We start from the raw sequence: 21,731 nt of genomic DNA, 5'->3' as shown, positions 1-21,731 counted from the left end.
TAGTTTATACCTGCATCACTGGATGAATTTTTTACTGTTTTGCATTCTTTGCTGGATATTTTCTGATTTAGTAAGTGGTTTATAGCTGTGGGGAACTCGAATTACTGCAAAACAAAACATAATTGCAAGAGAAAGATAATCTAACCCCTAACCTAATTCCCTAACCGATTTGATCTCACATTTTAAATCCACAATCTCTTTACCAAGAGCCACATTTTGCCCTCCAAGTTCTTCCTTTACTATCCTTAATTAGAACCCTTAATTAGAACCTAGAAGGAAGGTTGAGCAGGGCACCAGGACTCCAGCCCCCACCACCTGCATCATTAGCAGGTAGAAAGCAGGAGAGAGGAAGGTCTGGCCCTCTCCAGTGCCAAAGAGGGAGCAGGCAGAGCACGCCCAGGTCCTGGATGTCTTCCCCACAGCATAGCTCCCACCTGCATCCTGCTCCCCCCACCTCAGCTGCCCCCGCACTCCTGTTCCACCACCCAGCCAGCAGAGACCACCCTTGTGAGCCACCACCCCTTCCAGGGCCATTCAAGCCTGCCGTGTCACCACCAGTCTCACCCGCAAGAGCCATCACTGGGAGTGCCTGGTCTGGAGCCAGCGCACTGTCCCACACCTTCCCACAGTGCAGCCAGACTCGCGTCCTACTGACAGATGCAGACTGGGCTACTCCGCAGCATCCCTGTGACCCTCTCCCTGCTGGTTCTCCTCTGCAGAACCCTCCTCCTCTCTCCATCCATTCTCCTTGAACTAGGAAGAAAATCCACCCATGTTTCCCATCTCCTTTCTCCTCATTGCACTTTCTCCCTGGTATGCAGGACTTTCCTGGTTTATGCCTCCCTGTGCGTTTCCATCTGGCTCCACACTCCCCCACTTCGTGGAAGCCTAAAGGGCCAGTCCTCTCCCCTTCTGGCACTGCTCCCCCCTCAGGTGGGGCATCTGCCACCACACACCTTCCTGTGGGGGCAAACAGTGGAGAGACTGCAGGAGGCCAGATGCCTCCTGTGGTGTCCCCTTCCCTTTGGCTGGTGGCTTTGGTTCCTTTTGCTACCAGTGCCTTTATACAAGCCCTTCTTATCCCTCATTAGTTTCAATGCCAGCTCAGCTTTGGCTTTGAGCCTTGAGTAACATCTATCCATTCCTCTGGGGCAGCTGACCCCTGCTTCCAGTTTCTGTGAACTTCCCTTTCACATCTGAGCTCAGGCAGGGGTTCCCCATCTGGCCAAGACAGCCTTCTGCCTTACCTGCCTCAATGCTTAGAATATTGGCATTGGCCCAGCTTGTTTAAGTATTTGGGCACCTTACATGTTAGTCAAGGTAAAAAACTTCATTTTGGTTGAAAAATCTTTATTCACATAACCCATCACATGAATCACATCATGTCCCACCCTTGCCCCTTTATGTATAAAATACTGGTAAAAAGTTTTTTTCCAGAGGCAAGTTAATTTCCACAGTGTCCTCTCATGAGAGAGCAGTTCATCCAACAGCTGGAACGCTTGCTGTGCCACAGAAGTTCAGAAGCAAAACAGCTCTGTTGAAGGAAATGTAGTCTTTAGTAAGAACGGAAACTTCACAGAGAGCTGGAGCAGGAACACGTGTAAAGCTACCATGGTTTCAGCTGTCTCATTGCATGTTAGCAGGGATCTTGATCCTACCTGTGCTCCTCCTGTAGCACACTGATGGTAGAGGCTTTGAGGGTTTTTCACTAACCGTCTGATAGCACAGATGCTCTTGTAAATCATTTTGGACTTAACATGTAGTACAAATTTGTCTGAAGTTGCATGTCATCAAATCCAGTTACCTAAGTGGTTCCTTCAAGCCCCGCATCTCACCTTTAGACACAGTGAATAGCAAGGACACTTTGCTTACAAAAGGGAAATTAGCCTACACAAGAACAAGGAGACTCTAAAAGGGCAAAATAAATGCACAGAGAAACATGTATTAAAATGCCAAGCTAGTCTCAAAAACAGAAAAAAAAAAATCCATTTCCAATTATTTCATGGCTCCTACCACAAGCCAAAAAAGGAAACAAATTGACTAGAGTCTCACCTTGGTATAAGACAAATCCTGCTACACCAGGTCACAACTATATAAACTTTAAACACTGTCAAATGACGTCCTTTAAACACTAAACCATAAAGTTGTAAAATCAAGGTCAAATTAGACCAGTTTATCAGAAGAGAAAAAGATTTGCGAGGGATCCCTTACAAGGTGCCCAACTGATCTCATAGAAGATGATCTCGCAAGTGCATAGTATGCTAAATCTATCAGAATGCATATTTAAAATAAATTTAAGGTAAATTTAGATTTAAGATATAGATTAAAGGTACAGTAAGACAGATGATTTGTCACTGCAGACTTCCTCTTTTGCTTTAATTCCCTAGTCCCTCAGGCTCAAATGAAAACCGATTCCGTACTTGGTCTGCTAATGTGTTTCCTTGGGAAAGCCTAGCAGACCAAGGAACACGAAGAGCATGAAACACTTGAGAAGCATCAAACACACTGAGAAGCAGAAAACAGCCAGCCAGAAGGCGTGCAGCACACAGGACAGTCAACAAGCACGGAGGCTTTCCTGCTTTCTTCTGCTGAACCATCTGATAGGATTATCTAGGCGCTGATGGCATCTTGGCCTCCACTGTGTCCATGGTGCAGCCAGACAGCACTCCGACTGCTGACTCTTTCCTTGCCCTGGGGTCCAAGCATGAAGCTGACTGGCCTGTCACAGTGGATCAAATTGGGTACTCTCATCTGGGCTTTAAAGCTATGCCACAGCACACAGGTCAGTCAATACTTTAGTTATGCAGCTGTAAACAAGGACTGCTAAAGCCTGTTTCACTTGCCCATATTAACTGAAATTCATGTTTTACAGTTATTAATACCATTTCTCCAAGTTTGAACAGCCTACATAATAAAAGCAAAGCTTATTGCAGTAAAGATAGGATGCAGAACTTGTAATCGGTTACTAATTAAAAGACCCACAACCATTCCAGACAGAAAAAAATGAAGGAATTGCCAGCATTATGCCACATCATCTGAATATGACACTTCTGTGCCACCGTCAGACATCTGGAAATGCTCCAGACTCGTACACAAACCAGGATGGGAATGTATCTGAAAGGCTGATTGAAATGGATGATGCCCAAAATCTCAGGATGGCCATTCTAACAGAGCCCCCACAGTAGTAGGGAAGGAGTACCATATTTAAACAATGAGGCATTTCATAACGGTGAATGTTTAAATGTGGATAGGTATCTACAACAAAGGAGATACGTCTACATTGGCTGAGATGATACATATGAGAATGTCCTTCACAGTAATTTTGCAGGTACAAAGGATAATGCAAAGAACACCTTCCCAAGGATGAGGGATGTTTACCATCCCAAGGCACGTAACTTCAGGAAACTCTTCTGACAACTGATTTTAAGTGAAAGGTCTGTTGCCCTGATCCCACTTGCTCTGAATGTAAAGAACAGCAGAGCGCGCCCATTCCAGCTCTATGAACATAAAATTCACAATTTTATGCACATTTGCACATTTAAGCACATGAATTTGAGCCCATGACCTTATGCACATGAATTTGACCACAGTGAGGATGTGGCCTGCTTCACTGATTCAAAACATACCAGCTACAGAGCACAAAACCCCAACCAACCCAACCACCTCAGAAAATGAATACAACTCACCAAAACGTGATGTGAACTAGCACTAAAAATGTCAGTCTTACAGTTTTCATAGGCTGGATTTGGTGCTAGGCACAGTGAGATGACACAGGCCTGATGTGCACCTGAGTGAAAGCAGGCAGGAGTACAGCATTCAGCTTCCACTTGGAAGCAGCAGGGCATAAAAAGGTACCAAAACACACCTCAGATAAGATGAGAAGCATTTCAGCCTAAAACGGGAAGATTTGTGCTGGTTAATACTGCATGCGTAAACAAAAAAGTTAGCTGAGGTTGCAACTGTGCTTTAAGACCCTTCCCCACAAATCCTTCTCCCTCCAAGGAAAATGGCGAGTTTACAGATGGGAACCCTGCACTTCCCGCCTCCTTTTGCACACTTACTCCACAGGGGCGTGCCCACAAACAATGCGAAATTCTCCTCAGTGGCATTCTTTCATTGCAAAATACAGTGACCAGGGTCACTTCTAGCTCACATCCTATGCTCTGCCTTTGCATCCTCTTATCCCTAACTACCCAAAAGGACACTCTTACCTTGCAATACAGCTGGGCAAAATTTTCACTTCTGCTTCCTATTTAACCAGATTCTTAAACTTGCAGACAATAAGGTGAGAGCAGTAAAGGCTAGGGATATTTTTATAGGGCCATTCTCAACTACAGCATCCCCAGAGAAATTTGTTTCCCTACGTGCTTTCCACATGACATGTGTCTGAGTGTGATTTGTAAACTCTAAAGTTCACAGGAAGGGCTCATCCAAAGCAGCACTCGGAGGAAAGTACAGTTTGGAGGACAGTCCATCTTGCTCCAAAAGACAATCTCCTCTGATAATTGTTCAGTAGTTCATGTCAGATACTGCACGACGAGAAACATAATTACACAAGTCAAAATCATTCCCCCAATCATGAAGTATTTATCTTGAAAGGCTCGCTTCTCAATCAGCCGCATTACTGTATTGGATAAGCCCAACATGTTGGCAACATCCAGGATCTTCTTGTGAGTACCCTAAGAATAAAAAGACAGCAAAGAAACAATTAACCTCATAGTCCAACACTTATTCCACAGTCCAAGAATTTCATCATGGGTAGCAAGTGATGAATTCTGATCGATGGAACTTGCTATCAACCAACAGTTCCTACAATTTAAGGGGAGGTGGCCACAGGACCCTGGAAATAGCTGGATGATGAGACTAATTAATTCACACACATAACAGGAATGTGGTTAAAGATACAAAACAATCTGTCCCGACAGAGACATCATTAAGAGTGGCCCAGAGAAAATGCACTCCCTATGGAGGCATTAAGAGTTTTTCTGGTCCTTTTTCAGACACAGTCTAGTAGGAGCTTGAAGCTTCTTGATCAGACAACCTTTCTTGCAGAACTTCCATCCTGCTGAAGTACAGTTCATACCAACAAGAGATTGAAAAGGAGGTCCAGAAACTTGTAAGGCTAATGGTTGAGTGCAATGAAAAGGCATATAAAAGTGTAATTAATACAATTTCAATAAATCCTTCTGGAGAAAAGCACTGAATCACAGAATCATAGAATACTTTGGGTTGAAAGGGACCTTTAAAGGTCATCCAGTTCAACATCCCCTGCAACGAGCAAGGACATCTTCAACTATATCAGGTTGCTCAGAGCCCCATCCAACCTGACCTTGAATGTTTCCAGGGATGGGGCATCCACCACCTCTCTGGGCAACCTGGGCCAGTGCTTCACCACCCTCATTGTAAAAAATTCCTTATATCTAGTCTGAATCTACCCTCTTTTAGTTGAAAACCATTACCCCTTGTCCTATCACTACAGGCCCTCCTAAAAAGTCTGTCCCCCACTGAACAAAGACTGCTAGCAGGTGTACTGCAGGCAGGCTGACACCTGTTTTGTTTCACTGCTGAAGCAGTTGGTATTATTAAGAATGTGGATCCCACCAGTTACCACATCAGCAGTAAGCACATAACGGATAAACACAGTGAGCTGCAGAACTGGAGGTACCAGGAAATGAGCTGGGAGAGTCACTGCTGCAGTGCAGCAGGAATACACCTACTTTATTTCAGGGCAATGGTCAAAGGAGACTGTATGAAATACTGGAGACTGTATGAAATACTGGCACGTAGATGTACTCTGGGCACAGTTCAGAGCTGGGTGTCATCCCCTCTGGGAAGAAGGGAGAGAACTCATGGCTGCAAAGTCACGAGGGTACAGGTAGGCACGAAGCACCTTTCTAGATAAGCTAGACAAATGGGTAGCATACCGACGGGCAGGCAGAGATGCTGCACTGAGCACAGCAGCTCAGCTCACAGCACACGGTCAGAGAGACACTGGCCAGGACCAATCTCCGCCACACCTATGTGTGCACAAAGATGGGTACTGCTAGAGTAGCCTTGTCACATCATGGTGATGGTAACAGACATGGTCTCCCAAACTGCCTTCTGGGTCCAAGTCCTTAACAGAACACCCTGCCTCAGAAAGCTGTTAAGACTTAAGGTATTTCTTCTCTGAGCAAGGTCAATAGCACAGATTCCTGTCACAATGCTCTACTACCATGCTTTAAAATAAAAACTCTCTGGTTTCTGTTCTCACAATCCACTGTATCTTTGGTCTCAAAAGAAAAAAAAAGGTGAAATTTGGGAATTGTTTTGAATATCAACCTGACTTAAGCTCAGAAAAGCTCTCCGAGGATAGAATTTATATCAACTATATTAGACATACATGCACAAATAGTTTCTCAATCCATAAAATATACAGATTTGCAATACCAAATTAGATAATCAGTTTCTTCTGTAGAAGGCTGTGTAGGTATTCAGGCCCTTTGCTGAAATCAGGTTATGTCTCTGCTAGTAAAACATAATCACATTTTTCACCTTCATTTCATACACCTCACATTAAACCCCTGGACACTACACTTTCAAGTTCAGCACTTTTCCTGTCTCTGGAGCAGTCTTTTCACACTACTTCAGAACAAGAAAAACCTTGCTTGGAGAAGAGAAACCAAAAATGAAGGTTTAAAATGAAAGCAAACAATAGGAAAGTGAAGACTCTTCAATTCTTGCAGTCCATGGAACAGTGGAAAAGTACAACTAGAACAGTTAAAGCCTTGCAGCAATTTAGGAATACTTGGTTCATACCTGTCTATTTATATGCAATACCCACGAAGTTACACAGATTAACATCCTTCCAAATTAACCCATTTATCTTGATAAGTTGTCTCTATGCTAGCTGTTTCTGCCAGATTTGTAAATGTGCAACAAAGTCTTTGACAGTGTAAGAAAAGCTAAGCTAAGGGGAAAAGGAATATGAACAGATGTTTCCTCATCCGTGAGTGAGAATAAATATCCCCCTGAAAATATATGAACATGACGCTCCCAAAATTACAGACTATCAGTAGCAGTGGGCATTACTAACACACTAACAACTTTACTATTATGGTTCTGATCTGAAGTATACTTGACTTGCGACAAGTTGGCAGCTGAGGCAAGGCACGCTTACATTTGCAGAAGGCCCATCATGATCTAATAGGAATCCAGGCACGTTACTGCAATTTAACTAGCAAAAGACACAAGGCAGGACTATTGACTACAACAAGAAATAGTATTTCCTCTCAAACTCTTTGAGGCAGCAGGTCCTGCAAGTGTTCCTTTATCATATTTGCCAACTGTGATTAAGTTCCCCTGACTTGTGATGTATGCACTTCCTTCTCAGGAACCCTCAAGAAACCAAATGCTTCAGTTGCTCATCAGAGATTACCTTGAATCAATGACTTACCATCTTGTAGAATCAACAACTCAGTTCCCTGTGTGAAGCACAGATACACTTGTGCACTTTAACAACCAGATGGCCCAAGCCAATGTGATCAGCCACCAAAGCTATCCAGTGCTAAACGCAGAAGACAAATGTCTTCTGCCCTTACACCCTGCGGTGGTCGTGTCCAGTGCTTTGGGACTACCAGCTAGCCTGGGCCTCTGTGATCAGAATAGGAAGTACCTGGCTTGTGAATTGCAACAGACATTAGGATTAAAATAAGCACCTAGCAACTCTGCCCTGTGAAGACACCCAGCTCTGGTAACTCCTCAGAAATGGGTACCATAGGTACTAAAAGTTGCTCCAGCAAAATGCCTATGCACTTTAAGGGTGAGACCCATACGTGTGTACAGTTCAGTTATCTGTAAGCTGGCTAGACTGCCATTATAGGCAGTGAAACCCTAGTCTGTACAATCAATGGAGCCTGAGGTGTGATTCATCTGACCAGATCTAGGGATTTATGTTAGCAATTAAAAATGTCTAAATCCTCTGGCAGATACATCCCAAAACAGACAATAGTTATCCTCATCAGAAGATGAATACAACAGAGATAAGAATTTCCCCACATTTTTCAGAAATCCAGCTTTCCCCCAACACACACTTATTAAAAAGCTTTTTGTATCTTTGAGCTATTTGCTCAAAAATCAACACCACTTTGAACGGTCTTTAAAATAAAAGATAAATATTTGTTCTTAAGAGCCATGAAGAAATACAGCTGTCATTAACAGTATTCAGAAACAGATAATATTGTTGAGGTGCATTAGACCTGGAAGAGTATTATCTTTATTACTTTACTAAGTTTAAACACAAGTACTTTATGCCAGCTTTGTGGTTGCTCTGAGTGATGTTCACCTGAATCAGCATCTATCTGCGAGCTAGCCATTACTTCCTATTCTTCACTTGAACAAAAAAACTCCAACCAACCAAACAAAAAAATCCGTAACAGAACAAAACATAACATTCAGCACTCCAGATACTAACTACTGTGCAGGTCAAGACTGCTAGGCTGTCCAGCCACAAAAAGAGCTTAAAGATGTTCCTAGTAAGATGATAAAATGTAAAGATTTCAGGTTTAGTTAAAATGGAGTTTGGGCCTTTCCCAGCATTCTCAGCTTGAAGCAGTGTATTGAAACAAACTCATGTATTTATTTTACTTAGCCTGGTCATCACAAACAGAAAAACGTGGGGTCTTTTTGGTAAAAAATGATGCCCCCACCTTTAATGTCACTCTCTGGTCCCTCAGCCCCTGAAGGATGTTGGTCCCACTGCCAATAAGATCATCCATGCCACGATGGGCATTCTGGAGGGATTCATTAAACTGTAATGTTTCGTCGATCGGTATGGTGGTGTCAGAGTCCTGTAGGGGAAATGCAGGGTCTTGGTTACCTTGCCTGCTCACTCATACTGCCCATACATAGTTAGATCCAGAAAAAGAACATGCAGAAACAAATGTGGCAAAAACTTGACAGGACTTGAAGGATTATGTTTTAAATATTTTTTTCATAAGGATATTAAATACAACATTAATATTTGAGTGAAAAAAGTAATTTAGAGAAGCCTACAGGAAGCAAGCCAAAAGGCAAAGTTGACCAGCCGTTCAACTGCAATTAGATCTCATAGGATAAAAAGTCAGATTAAAAGTGGAGAATTTTTTATAATCTCAGTTTATATATGTAGGAAAGGGTATTACAAGAGAGACCATCAAAACTAACAGAAGGTGTTTAACAAAAGGAGTCATTTGATCATTACAAGTGAAAGACTTTTGAAAGATTTAACATCACATTTCTTTGAGGCAAAAGGCCTGCAAAACACAATGTCTGGGAGATGACATTTGGTAAACTCCTATTTACAACAAGGTGCCAATTTCTGATAGCGAGGGCAAACAGACATGAACCTAGCTCACTGAAGGTCTGACTCACTCGCCACCCAGGCCTCATCTAAATAAAAAATTAGTATTTTTCCAGAAAAGATGCATTAGCTCAACTAGAGACTGTGAACCTTTAAATGGAAATAACTGGATAAAATTCTGTAACCTGGTTTGCACAAGAGGTCAGAGGATGTGATCACTTTCGTCTTTCAAAGGCTTCCAGTTTAATCTTCTCTGGACACCATTCCACCAAGAGCGTCAAGATAATAGCTCATCACTCTTGCATTGTTTTACAAACAGGAGTCATTATATTGGTAAGAGGTAAGTGTGGAAACACTGGCTTACCTGCTTCCATGTACTCAGAATAGCAAGAACTACTAAAATGCAGAATTCATATTTTGGGCAGAAGATGGTTAATACCCTACATCTGACTGTCAGCTGTAGGTTACGTGCATGTAACAATACCAAACTTGCTCTGAGTAGACTCTCGTGATTATTATAAAAAAAATGTTAACATGGGAATGACATGTACGATCCAGTGTCAGGTGTTGTACTGCCTAGGTGGGTGCTCTTCTTAGTGTAAAAGAATGAAGAATAAACGACAGAGCTGTTAGAAGTTGCAGGGTCAAAGTTACTGGATGAAGAAGCCACGACAGCGCACACATCTCTTTGATCAAATGTTAATGAAGCACTAAGGTTGAAACAAGTGTCTTGTCTTACATGAGTCTGCAGAGCAAAAGCACTTGGATTTGCATATGAATGGCTATTATTTCAGACACTTATTAAAACTTCAAATCAGCAGGGATTCCATTTCCTGTACAAAGAGCTTGCAGGATTTTTTTTATACACCACAAGGCAGCAAGAAAAATACCAAAGTAGATTTTTGCCCCTCCTCATAGGAAGACTAGATGGCATCATATTTTTCATTTGCTGTTAGTGGTTTTCTCCAGAATGGCACAAGGGAAGGCTTTAAAGATAACGATCATGTTTATCTTCAAATTAAGCAAAATGTTCAGAACTGCTACAGCCTTCAAAAGCTGTTATGTATGTAACAGTGATGTATACAGGATGCTTACATGCTCAGCTGACATTTCTATTTAATAAAATAGGGTAGTATATAAATAGAAACTGTGTAAACAGGCCAATAACTGACAAATAAATCCTCTTTTCCCTATTAAGGGGATATTGTACATTAGAACTCACATTTTTGTAATGAGTTAAAAGAAGTATGAAATAATCATGCTTTTTTTTTTCCCCCCAATCGAGACACCTTTCAGCATCTAAAGGAGAAAAAAAAATAACTCGCCGTTTATTTTGCATTTACAAGCCTGCTACTGCTCTTCAAAACTGTTCCACTTACACATGCATTTTATTTCTGGACAACAAGTTTTCCTACAGGAAAATTTCTCCATATTTGTAGAGGAATACCACAGAGTTTTGAAAACAAATCAGGTTTCAAATGTCAGTGTTCTTTTCAAGTCTTGTTTATAATTTTGAAATAGCCAACAAAATGTTAGATATCATCTTTATGTCAGCTTTTGAGAAGTGCATCAAACCTCCCAAATCTCAAGAAGATAGGACCGCTCACATTCATTCTTCCCTGCCCTAATGACAACATAGAAAATGACAACATAGAAAATGACAACATAGAAAATGACAACATAGAAAATGACAACATAGAAAATGACAACATAGAAAATGACAACATAGAAAATGACAACATAGAAAATGACAACATAGAAAATGACAACATAGAAAATGACAACATAGAAAATGACAACATAGAAAATGAATGGTAGGTTATATGCCTTTAACAAAAAACAAAAAAAACCCACACCACAAAAAAACCCCACCAAACAAAAAAAATCAAAACAAAAAAACCAGAACAAAAGAAAGACTAGCTTTTGAGTTACAAAAAAGTGAAATCTGAAAGCAAACCTACACTGTTCAGAGCAAAATTCCTGTAGGAATTTGCACTGTGGGGACTTCCCAGTGGAGGAACTAAAAATTAACAAGAACAGGTAGAAACACATTCTAGTCATTAAAAACTTTTGAATCATTTACAGCTAAAAAGCAAGGGGTTTTTCCCCAGCTGTGTGATTTATGTTTGGACAAATTAAAGCTTGCTGACATCTACCGACAGCAGGGTGTATAAAAGCCAGATATTTTACACATCTCAGGATCTGACAAAGACATTTGACACAAATCCAAGTAAAATGTATACTTTGGTACCTACCTCATTCACCTTCTTAAAACTGCTATATAAAGTCAGGTAGAACTGCACTGGATAAAACAGGAGCAGCAGTTTCTGGAGTCTTTTACTACTGCCTCTTAATAGACCAACTTTTCCTCATGAGAGAGTTGTACTTTTCCAACGCGTATTGTTATTCTTTTCTATCTTTATTCCATTTACATCTCACAGCAGCAATCTAACAGTCACACCTATGTCTTGCCTGAAACTTCTCTGAAAGACTACGGCTTCTAGAACACAGATATCTAAAATAAAGAATATTTACATTAGTAGTGAATGTACGTGCAAGCAACTCTTCTCGCTGTCGCTCCTGCTGCTCCCGGATGTAACGGCGATGTTGAAAGTTCCTCAGGGCTGTCTGCAGATGCTGAACATCATACTTCAGCTGGTCAACTCGGCTAGAAAGGATCAACAACAGGAAGATATTCCCAGGGATAAAAATACCATTCTTTTCTGGTGTTTTTTGTATGAACAATGGAGCATTATAAATTAACAGTGACGAATAATAGAGAATGATGGGTTCTACTTATCTAGAAGATGAAGGACATTCAATGTTAGGCTTATATTCCAGACTTCGATCTTCTGTGCCTCGTTTTTCTAAACAGGTGATTATTTAACTGGAGGCTAACGACAGAATGTGAAGCAGAATTCTTGAGCTGTCTTGGACATTCTACCCCATGACTAGACTCTTCAGGAGTTATATATATATTCTCCTCATTTAACACAGATTTTAAAAGCTGGTAGGATTTGAACTGTTTCCATTTTATGACCCTCATGCACATAAAATATTAAGCTTTCAAGCTTCATGAATTAGCACCATGTTCTTAAGTTTGAGTTTTTATTAAAAGGAGTTTAAAAGTCAGTAGGCAATACAGGAGACATGCCCATTAGGCTAAAACAAATAATGTCCAGAACTCCATTCTCTCTGATTAAATGTTTGATGACTATAAAGAAAGCTTAGATGACTATTTCAGATACTGGCCTCTATAATATAGGTGACATGAAATCCACCCCTAGTATCTACAAAGGCATTTTAGGACTAAACATTAATAGGAGAGTCACAGAATAAATTAGAACAGGAAGTCTTGAGGTCTCTGGTCCAACCTCCTGCTCAAACCCATGCTAACTTTAGAAACCTCCTTATTTTAGTCACCAACAGCTAGGAAAATGGCCCAGAGAAGATGACACCGACTGAAATAATTTTACTCCTTACCTCCACAAATGCCATTAAAAGCAAATGCCATATAGAGTAGAAAGTTTTTTAAGCATCGAAGTGCCGTGTTCTGCTCATTTCAGAACAAAGCCATGAATCCAGTTCCATCACCAGTCTGTGGTTAAACGCAGGAAAGTGATTTTGCCTCTCTGCCTCAATTTTGCTACCATAGAGCACAGACAGAAGTTATGCAAACTGTAAAGGTTTCACTCAAATCAAAAGGCAAAGGGCTTCAATAAATTTAAGGAAAATAATTACAAAGACTACACTACACTATTATAGCAAAGAAGGTGAACTTACAGTTTAGCGTTCTGTCGCTTATTGGGAGGTTCTTTGCTGGACAGGATTTCCAGACGCTCCAAGTTGCTGAATATGTTGTCTATTCTTGCCTGAATCTCATTTTCTACTACTGCAAGGAAATAAAAATGTAATTTGATTTGAATTAAAGAACTGCAAGCTGAGTGAAGGTAAAAGCTCAAAAGCATTCAAACCAGTATTTAAAACCTGACAGATGCAAATCCTTACTGGATGAAAAAAACGAGATAACTGAGAAGAAGGATACATACCATGAAAACCACTTCTTTAACTCAGTAATTTGAGACTCTTGCCCCTGCCCTTTCAAGATACCTGAGCCCTTTCCCTATTAGCTCCATGTATTAGGATTTAAAGCTCCCACATTGCCCCCTGCAGCCCCTTTCCTGTTCCCTCGGCAGGATTTGCTCACACATGCTAATAGCCAAGATGATTCTCAGAACAATGGCAATTTAAACCTCTGAAAACTGTTAATACAGAGTTAACGTGCATCATCCATACCTACAGCAGGGGAGAATGACAGAGCATGGGAAGGATTTAGAGTTGACAGGAATTGGCAGACTGGACAAAGAGCTTAGAAGGACGTGGCCAAAACAGGGCTGAAGACCTTGCAAGTGGGAAAACAAGGCCACAAAATTATTGCCTCTGTAATCATCTACGTTGCAATTGCTTCTGATAATCTGATAATAGCAGAGGGGCAATAGTACACCACGCAAACACATATACTTGTACTTTAATGAGGTGGGAAACTGATACAACTGGGGAAAAAAGAGAGTCATATGCTTTCAGTTACTGTAGTCATTGTACAGCAAAACTCGGTACAAGCCACAACCCCCTTCCTCATTTGACAACCACGTTTCCTAACCATGTCACAATCCAGCATTTCACAACTTAAAGCATTGCACAGAAGGGTGAAAGACAGGAGCACTATTAATCAACTGACATTCTTGTGTTTAAAAGGTGAGCTGTAAGGCTGAAGGTAAGCACCCCCCAGTGCACCCCCTGTCACAGACTGATTATTAGAGGACAGAAGCACCGTCATGTCTGTGCAGCCATGAGGACAATCCTGAAGTCTCAGACTGCTGTGGTCAGATCTGATACAAATAATCACCAAATCCTACGGACACCAGTTGTTCTTATTTTGCATTTCGACTAAAGAGGTTAAAACAGAAAAGCGTTATTAACCAACTGCTAACTACTCCACAGTATCTCAGGACTTTCCACAAAATCACATTCAGCAGAACCTGGAAAAGCAAACAGCACGTACAACCCCTTTTCTTTGCCCTTTGATCTCACACAATCAAAGAGTAACTAACTCACATATATAAACACAAATCAATCAAATTGTCCTAATTCATCTCTCCATCATTTAGTACAGCTAACCTTAACAGAACAGAAACCAGGAAAGCAGACAGACAATGACATCAGCTTTTGCTAGTCCAAACAACAGTATTACTATCTTGGTCATCTTACGCTTTTCTGAGCAAGAAGGGATTATTTGCCCCAAGTTGGAAAAGGAAAGCTGCAACAGAAGGCTTCATTTCCTGGCTCTTATTCCTGCTCTTCAGCCGAAAGATAATCCATTTCCCCATAAATTCTGAAATGCGCACTAATATCTAGAGCACATATCTATATCTTCACATACATATATATAAACAGTATGTTCATTTATTGACTATGTACAATGGTGCATAATCCTATCTCTTGAAAGGGTCTCAAGTAGCAGAGGCAAGATGGCAAATTATGCTAATTTTCAAGGGGCTCCAAAATCACTTCCAGTGAACAGCAGTCCAGGAAGTCTGGCATTGTACTAGGAGTAGTACAACCACCACGAAAAACAGAACCAGTAGACAAGTCGTTATTTTTTTATAGGAAAAGTTATCACAGCCCTTTCTACAGTGAAGTCATGCTTCACAAATATATTTAGGGTAAGAGAAGTCAGTCAACATGTGCATAAACGTATCCAGTCGATGCAGTGTGATTTCACTTCAGAAGTTTCTAGTGAGGCCCATTAGCAATTACTCACACAGGAATTAAGGCTTCAAACACAGGTCCAAAATACATTTGCCAATTCTGCACTGGGGTAAAAAGTCCTGCCACGATACGTCATAGTGTTTTATTACAGTCATTTTATTAGCACAAGGTTATAGTCCAAATTTACTGAAGTAATTTCAGACCTAGCTGTTCTACATATTTCTCATAAGCAAATGGAATTACAGGCTCAGACTCTGATGCAAGCAGGAACTACCAGAATCACCCTGCTTAAATTCCTGCACACCAAATCACGGCATTTTCTGCAGAAACTGGACTAAGCATCTTTTGGAGAATACTGCCAATTAGTGGATGTTTAAGGAACAGCAAAATAACACAACAGGTATACAATGACATTTCTCAGCTTTTGAGCTTCTGACAAACTATCCCGGTGATGTCCTGAATTTGCAGTTCTGTCCACATCGATGCGTTCATTATACCTCCATGAATGCATCAATGTAGGGTTTTTTAACCTATTTATGTTGAAGGCCTCTGCAGTGTACCCTGACAATGAGTTCCAAAATCTAACAGCACCAAAAAATATCTGGTATTCCTTTATCAAGACATTGTAGAAGCATCCACAGTAAGCACTATTTGTCAATTAAAAAATTACAACAGAAAGATGATTTGAAGTAAATTCTTGTTCTATCTTTTCTGCTCTGTCCTTCATACAAAACATCACCTTATTGAAGTCAAATAGTAAAATAATTTTAATGCTTTCCAAATTGGTGATTGTGTCTCACCAGTTGATCACAATGGCTGAAGAGCCAAATTTGTTCCAATAATGATTGTACATACAATGATAAAGCATACAAGGTTAAAGACGCAAGCTAGATCAAATCAGTACTGGAGTAGGACTTCTCACTCATTACTTACAGTGTACTGACTCTTTGTCTGAAGTCTCCAGGCGCCCCATGTAAGACTGGACCTCATGGACTTGCCTATCAAAAGACAAAGAGTAAATTAACGGAAGCCAGTTAACAGCTATAAAATCAAATCATTTTTCAATACCTCAATTTTCAGCTTCGTTTACTTAAAAGTACTTTTTAGAATGGAAAAGGAATCAGCTACATGGTATTCAGTGCAGACAGCCCATCACTGAACACAAAAAAACAACCCAATTCTTCAATATGAAGAAAGCTGTGCTTTCACTTAATACACATCTACAAAATAACTTTCAGTTTAAAATCAAAAATCAAGGTGAAAGGGTTTGGGTTTTTTTCCTTCAAAGATTTCCAATCCAGTTCTAGCACCCTTTTTGTATTTATAACCTGAACTGGGGCTCTCCCCCATGCCACACACCTGGCATGCTGAAAGCCATGAAGATCTACCTACTCCGAGACAGCCATGGAGACAAGATTTCAGCTTCGTGCTAGGAACTCACAAGTGGTGAGCACAGCAGAGGGAAGATCTGACTGGGAGAAAAGTGGGTACAAGTGAGACCTTAATAATAGATCTCCAGTGAAATACCACCTATGTATGCCACTAAAGTGAAGAGTGTTGATGAGACACCATACCTTTATGTCACTGCATAAATGGGTAGTACACATCTTCAACACTAAACACAGGTTTTGTCCCTCCCTTCTCAAAAAGAAAACAGAAGCACTGGCAAAGTTCAGAGGACAATAAAGATTATGAAAAGTACAGAGCAGCTTTTATACAAGAAACAGTTGTTCAGTCTGGACTGGAGATGATAACAGGGAGCTATCCTAGAGCATAAATGGCACAGAAGGCGGCAAATAAGGAATGACTTTCACTGCCTCTTACAACATGTAAATTACAGAGGCATCAAATGAAATTAAAAGATAGCTTAAAACTGAAGAGAAGGAACTCCTGATGCTGGACAAGCAGCGGCAAACAAAAAAAAAACCACCAAACACTGACAGGGTTGGTAAATTCCTCTGTTTCAAGAAGCCCCCAAGCCTCAGATTTCCGGGGGTTGGAACAATATTCAACAGAAGTGTCACATATGTTTCCCCATTTCTTACTGTCTGTCCTAGAGATCTGCAATTAAGACAATGCTGAACATACACTGGGACTGATAGACCTTTGGCCATGTTGGTGTGAACAATCTCACAGCAGCTGGGATTCAGACTTTAAGAAATGCACTTTAAAAGTTACAAAAATATCACGACCTTTTTCAAAAAATATTTAAGAGATCATAATTTTGGTCACATTAGTGACTCTCCTTCTGGTATATGTACCGTTTGATAACTACAGCACAAATGTTTATGAAGCCAGACCTCTAAAACGAACTTATCTTACAGAGTAATAAAATATTTATTCTTCAGTTGTTATATGAGATATTTAAATAACTATCAGGGCTACCTTCAAAATCACGACACTGTGGTGCTAAAGAGATAACAGGGTATGTCATAAGTACCACATTACTTAGAATTAACTAGAGAACCAATTCAATATCCAGTATCTTGCAACCCATGCTTGTTCTATAGTTTTGTTTTCAGTTTATCTACGACGCTCCAGACAGCTTGAGACTCACATTGCACTTAAAATACTCTTAAAATGCCTGTTTAGAAACCCAGGTGTAGGAGCAAAATCAGATCAGAAAAACTGCTTCACGCTCACCAGGCCTCTTCCCATGACAGAAAACACAGTAAGTCTCGGGAAAAGGTGGGAAGAGAGCTTAAAAATTCAGAGAATCCCCAGATTGATAACAAACTACAACAAAAACACAGTGCAGCAACTATGATGCCCAGAGAAGCTGTGGTTGCCCCATCCCTGGAAGTGCCCAAGGTCAGGTTGGACGGGGCTTTCAGCAACCTGATCTAGCGAGAGATATCCCTGCCCATGGCAGGGGGTTGGACTGGACGATCTTTAAAGGTCCCTTCCAACCCAAACCATTCTGTGATCACAGAATAAAGCAATATGGAAACAGGAACAAGACAAGATTATTCCCCTTCTCAATAACAGTTGCTATTATGGGTATGCATTTCTAGATCAACAGCAGGATTTCCCGCTCTTCCCTACGGGATCACTCTATATCATTATTTAATGAAACCCTCTTACTTACCACACTACCTCCTTCAACAGAGCTCAACAAAGAAACCCATTACCACTGAAAGCTGGAATATTTGGATTAACTGTCTCTTTTGGCTCTTTCCCACAAACTATTCCGTATCACACAGAGCTGCCGAATTTTTTGCCTTATTTTGCAATTTTCATACCACTTCTATCTCACCGGCTTAGCATTATCTGTGAAACAGTGTTGTATATCATCAAGGAGTTACACATTTCCTGACCCGGTTTAAATGCTCTCTGCTAGCGATCATGAAACCCCGCTGCCATAAAAATCCTACTAAACTAGCATGCCTTAAATGTATGTACATCTGGTAAAACCGAATCCCTTGCTTTCAGTGAATACTTGCAATCCTGTGCTTTAAAACCCTGAGGCGAGCAGGCTTTGCTTGCTTTCGGACTGACGTGGCTGACAGCAGGCTGAGACTCCGGACAGACACACGGCCAGCCGGGAGGGACAGGCTTTTGCTTCCTTCCGCGGCTGAAACGCAGTCCTCGCGGCAAGGCTCCGGGGAGGAAGATGAGAATTTGTGTGAGAGAAAACCTTTTAAAGGGCGCTGAGAGCGCGCTGGGCCGCAGGCAGGGTGTCCGCCCTCAAACTCTTCCCCCGCACCCCCTCAGGCAGACCGCTACGGCCGGGCCCGACCCCGGGCTTCCCGCGGGCCCTCGGGGCCTAGCCCGGTTACAGCCCCCCGTCGCCTCACGCACTTGTTGGTCTGGTGATAGAGCCCCTCCATAGCGGCGGAGCGGCCCCGCCGCCTCCGCTCCGCTCCGCTTCGCTCCGCTCCCCACGTCGCCGCCGTCCACGTCCGGCCCCGCCGACTTCCGCTTCCGCCGGCCGCGGACACCCCCTCCCCCCACCTTCCCCCGGGCGCCTGCGCCGCTCACAGCGGCACGGGCGGCCGCCAGGGGGCGCTGCCGGATCGCCGTCCCGCCGCCGGCTGCGGGGCGGGGCGGGCCGTGTGCAGCGCCCCCTCGCGGCCCGTGTGGGGAGTGCCGCGCCTCTGCCCCCAGCCTGGCAGCGGCCGGGCTGCCCGGCGGGCCGGGAGGAGCGGGCGGCTGCGTCCTGCCCGCGTTTCCCGGCGGTCCTCATGTGCCCCCACGTGCCCCCATCGTCATCTCTTGCAGGCTCACGGCTGCCAGGAGAGAGGGACCATCCAAGTGTGGGTGTCTGAAGTGCACCCAAACCATTCTGTGACTCTGTCAGAGAAGGTGTGGATGTCCCATCCTCGGAAGTGTCCCAGGTCAGGCTGGATGGGGCTTTGAGCAACCTGATCTAGAGAGAGATGTCCCTGTCCACGGCAGAGGGCGTGGAGTAGGCGATCTTTAAAGGTACCTTCCAACCCAAACCAATCCATGAGTCTGTCAGGTATGCACAGTGAAGTAGTTATTTTAGATTCCCATGATGGCCAGTGAAGATGTTGTCAGCTAAGACAGCTGCCTTTGGTCATATGAACTGCATCCGCTTCATAGAATGAGAGAATAGTTTGGGTCAAAAGGGACCTTAAAGACCACCTAGTTCAACCCCCCTGCCATGGGCAGGGACACCTTCCACCAGGCCAGGTTGCTCAAAGCCCCATCCAGCCTGGCCTTGAACACTTCCAGGGAGGGGGCATCCACAGCTTCTCTGGGCAACCTGTGCCAGTGTCACACCACCCTCATGGTAAAATATTTCTTCCTAATATCTAATCTAAATGTATGCTCTTTCAGTTTAAAACCATTACCCCTTGTCCTGTCACTAAGCTCCCTGATACAGAGTCCCTCCCCATCTGTCCCTTAGGCCCCCTTTAAGTACTGGAAGGCCGCTATAAGGTCTCCCCGGAGCCTTCTCTTCTCCAGGCTGAACACCCCAACTCTCTCAGCCTGTCCTCATAGGGGAGGTGCTCCGGCCTCCTGATCATCTTTGTGGCCCTCCTCCAGACCCACTCAAGCGGGTCCATGTCTTTCTTATGCTGGGAGCCCCAGTGCTGAACACAGTGCTCCCGGTGGAGTCTCTAGAAGTCAGGTTGTCTCTAGAAGTCTAGGTGACTAGCGGACATGGAGATGCAGAAACCGAGCAGGAAGTAAGATGAATCCTGCATCCAGCCATCCTTTCTACAATAGCTATTCCAGCTCTTTGAGCATCATTACCATCTTCTCTGAACCTTGCGTAGCTGTCCCATTCAGTCTTTCATTTTCATAAAACTTATTCTAATGCCAAAAGTTTGTTCACAAGTGGTCATGGTCAGCTCCATTGTACAAATAGGTTTGTTTTCTTAATAATCTCATTTTTTCCTTTTATATTCAGAGAGACACTAAATTCCCTACACCAGGTTATCACCCATTCATTGTGTAAGAGCGGGTTCCTCTGTCATTTTTTCACAGGGCTGGCAGTTTAGCCGTTGCTCTGGGGTTGTATGAAAGACTGCTTTCAGTTAGCTCATCTGTACATCTGTACGTAGTTTTTTAATTGTTTTGACCAGATAATCAACCGCAGTTGAAGCCACAACCCTTTCTTGTATGTGCTGGACTACAAAACCTGACGTGCTTTATGGTTGTAGTCTGCTGAGCCACCTGAACTCCTGCAACCTTTTAACTTTATGGGAGAATCAGGGAGAAGGTGGATTATCAAAAAAAGGGTAGATATGGGCCAGTTAGTGAGGGCACCAGGACATTAGAAATATCAATACAAAAATTAATTGATTAAAAAGCTAAAATTAGGACTATAACTCGTTCTGGTCAGTGTACTTTAATGGAAAATAGTTCTTGTCAAGAAACATGACTTCATGCTAACAAGACGATGAGCTTGATTGGGAAAAATGGGAAAGACATGTATTCTGTAAAGCATTCAACTTAATACCACAAGATCAGTCATTTAAAGATTAGTAGGACCAGGGAAGCAGGGTACTCGGCTCTTTCCTTCTCCACTATTTCTTCCCTCTCTCAAACGTTGTCTTTTTACACTTGTTCCTCCTTTGAATTCTCCCTGATGTTGGGCTGATACTACCCTTTCCTGGGTTCATGCTACCTGTCCCACTTGTGGTATGGAGCGAAACCTGCTGTATCACAAAGAATAATGTAGTAAGCTGGGTCCATCCAAATAAAATGCTCTAATACAGTTAAATACAATGTTTTAAATCATAAGCAGTCTTCAACCACCTCAGCCCCATTCTGCACTTTTCTTCACTTAGGCTAAGCCTAAATAACTTTACAGGAAAAATTCAAGATACTGAAGGATGACAAACATCGCAGGAAAGACCAGAAATTATTTTAAGAGGTGGGGAAGCTTAAGGTGGACAACTTCTTATGTGACACTGGGCAGAATATGAAACCTTGAGACTGGAACAGTCTCCAAAGTGGTGGTTTTTTCTGCTGTTGCTCATTTACAGTTGAGGGTGTGCACCTGAAGAATGCAGTCTAGTCACATGAGAACAAGTCACTGAGCATCATACAGACATAAGTGAGTGAAATAATTACAGATCTTTAATTAATGAGAAAGTCTTGTTCCTGTGGATCCATCCCTTGCATCACAGATGCATGAAAGTTTCTTTGTCCGCCCTGCCCTGTCATG

At 42.3% G+C, this 21,731-nt stretch overlaps 1 protein-coding gene across 2 annotated transcripts; it reads right to left on the bottom strand.

Annotated features, from left to right (window-relative positions):
• Positions 1–488: 488 nt before the first annotated feature.
• Positions 489–19,013, bottom strand: GOSR2 (golgi SNAP receptor complex member 2). 2 transcript variants are annotated; one of them, XM_075522694.1, is made up of 6 exons: positions 18,890–19,013; positions 16,022–16,086; positions 13,103–13,211; positions 11,855–11,987; positions 8,688–8,828; positions 491–4,679 (listed from the first exon to the last, which is right to left on the bottom strand). In XM_075522694.1, exons 1-6 carry the CDS (start codon positions 18,916–18,918, stop codon positions 4,518–4,520), a joined length of 639 nt encoding a protein of 212 aa, XP_075378809.1. In that variant the 5' UTR covers positions 18,919–19,013; the 3' UTR covers positions 491–4,517. The 2 variants fall into 2 exon arrangements, with proteins under 2 accessions (XP_075378810.1, XP_075378809.1); XM_075522695.1 differs by lacking the exon at positions 8,688–8,828 and having other exon boundaries at positions 489–4,679.
• Between the last annotated feature and the right edge of the window lie 2,718 nt (positions 19,014–21,731).

This window comes from Mycteria americana, chromosome 22, assembly GCF_035582795.1.
Source record: "Mycteria americana isolate JAX WOST 10 ecotype Jacksonville Zoo and Gardens chromosome 22, USCA_MyAme_1.0, whole genome shotgun sequence".
NCBI lineage: Eukaryota > Metazoa > Chordata > Aves > Ciconiiformes > Ciconiidae > Mycteria > Mycteria americana.
This window is presented reverse-complemented; position numbering and strand designations above follow the sequence as displayed.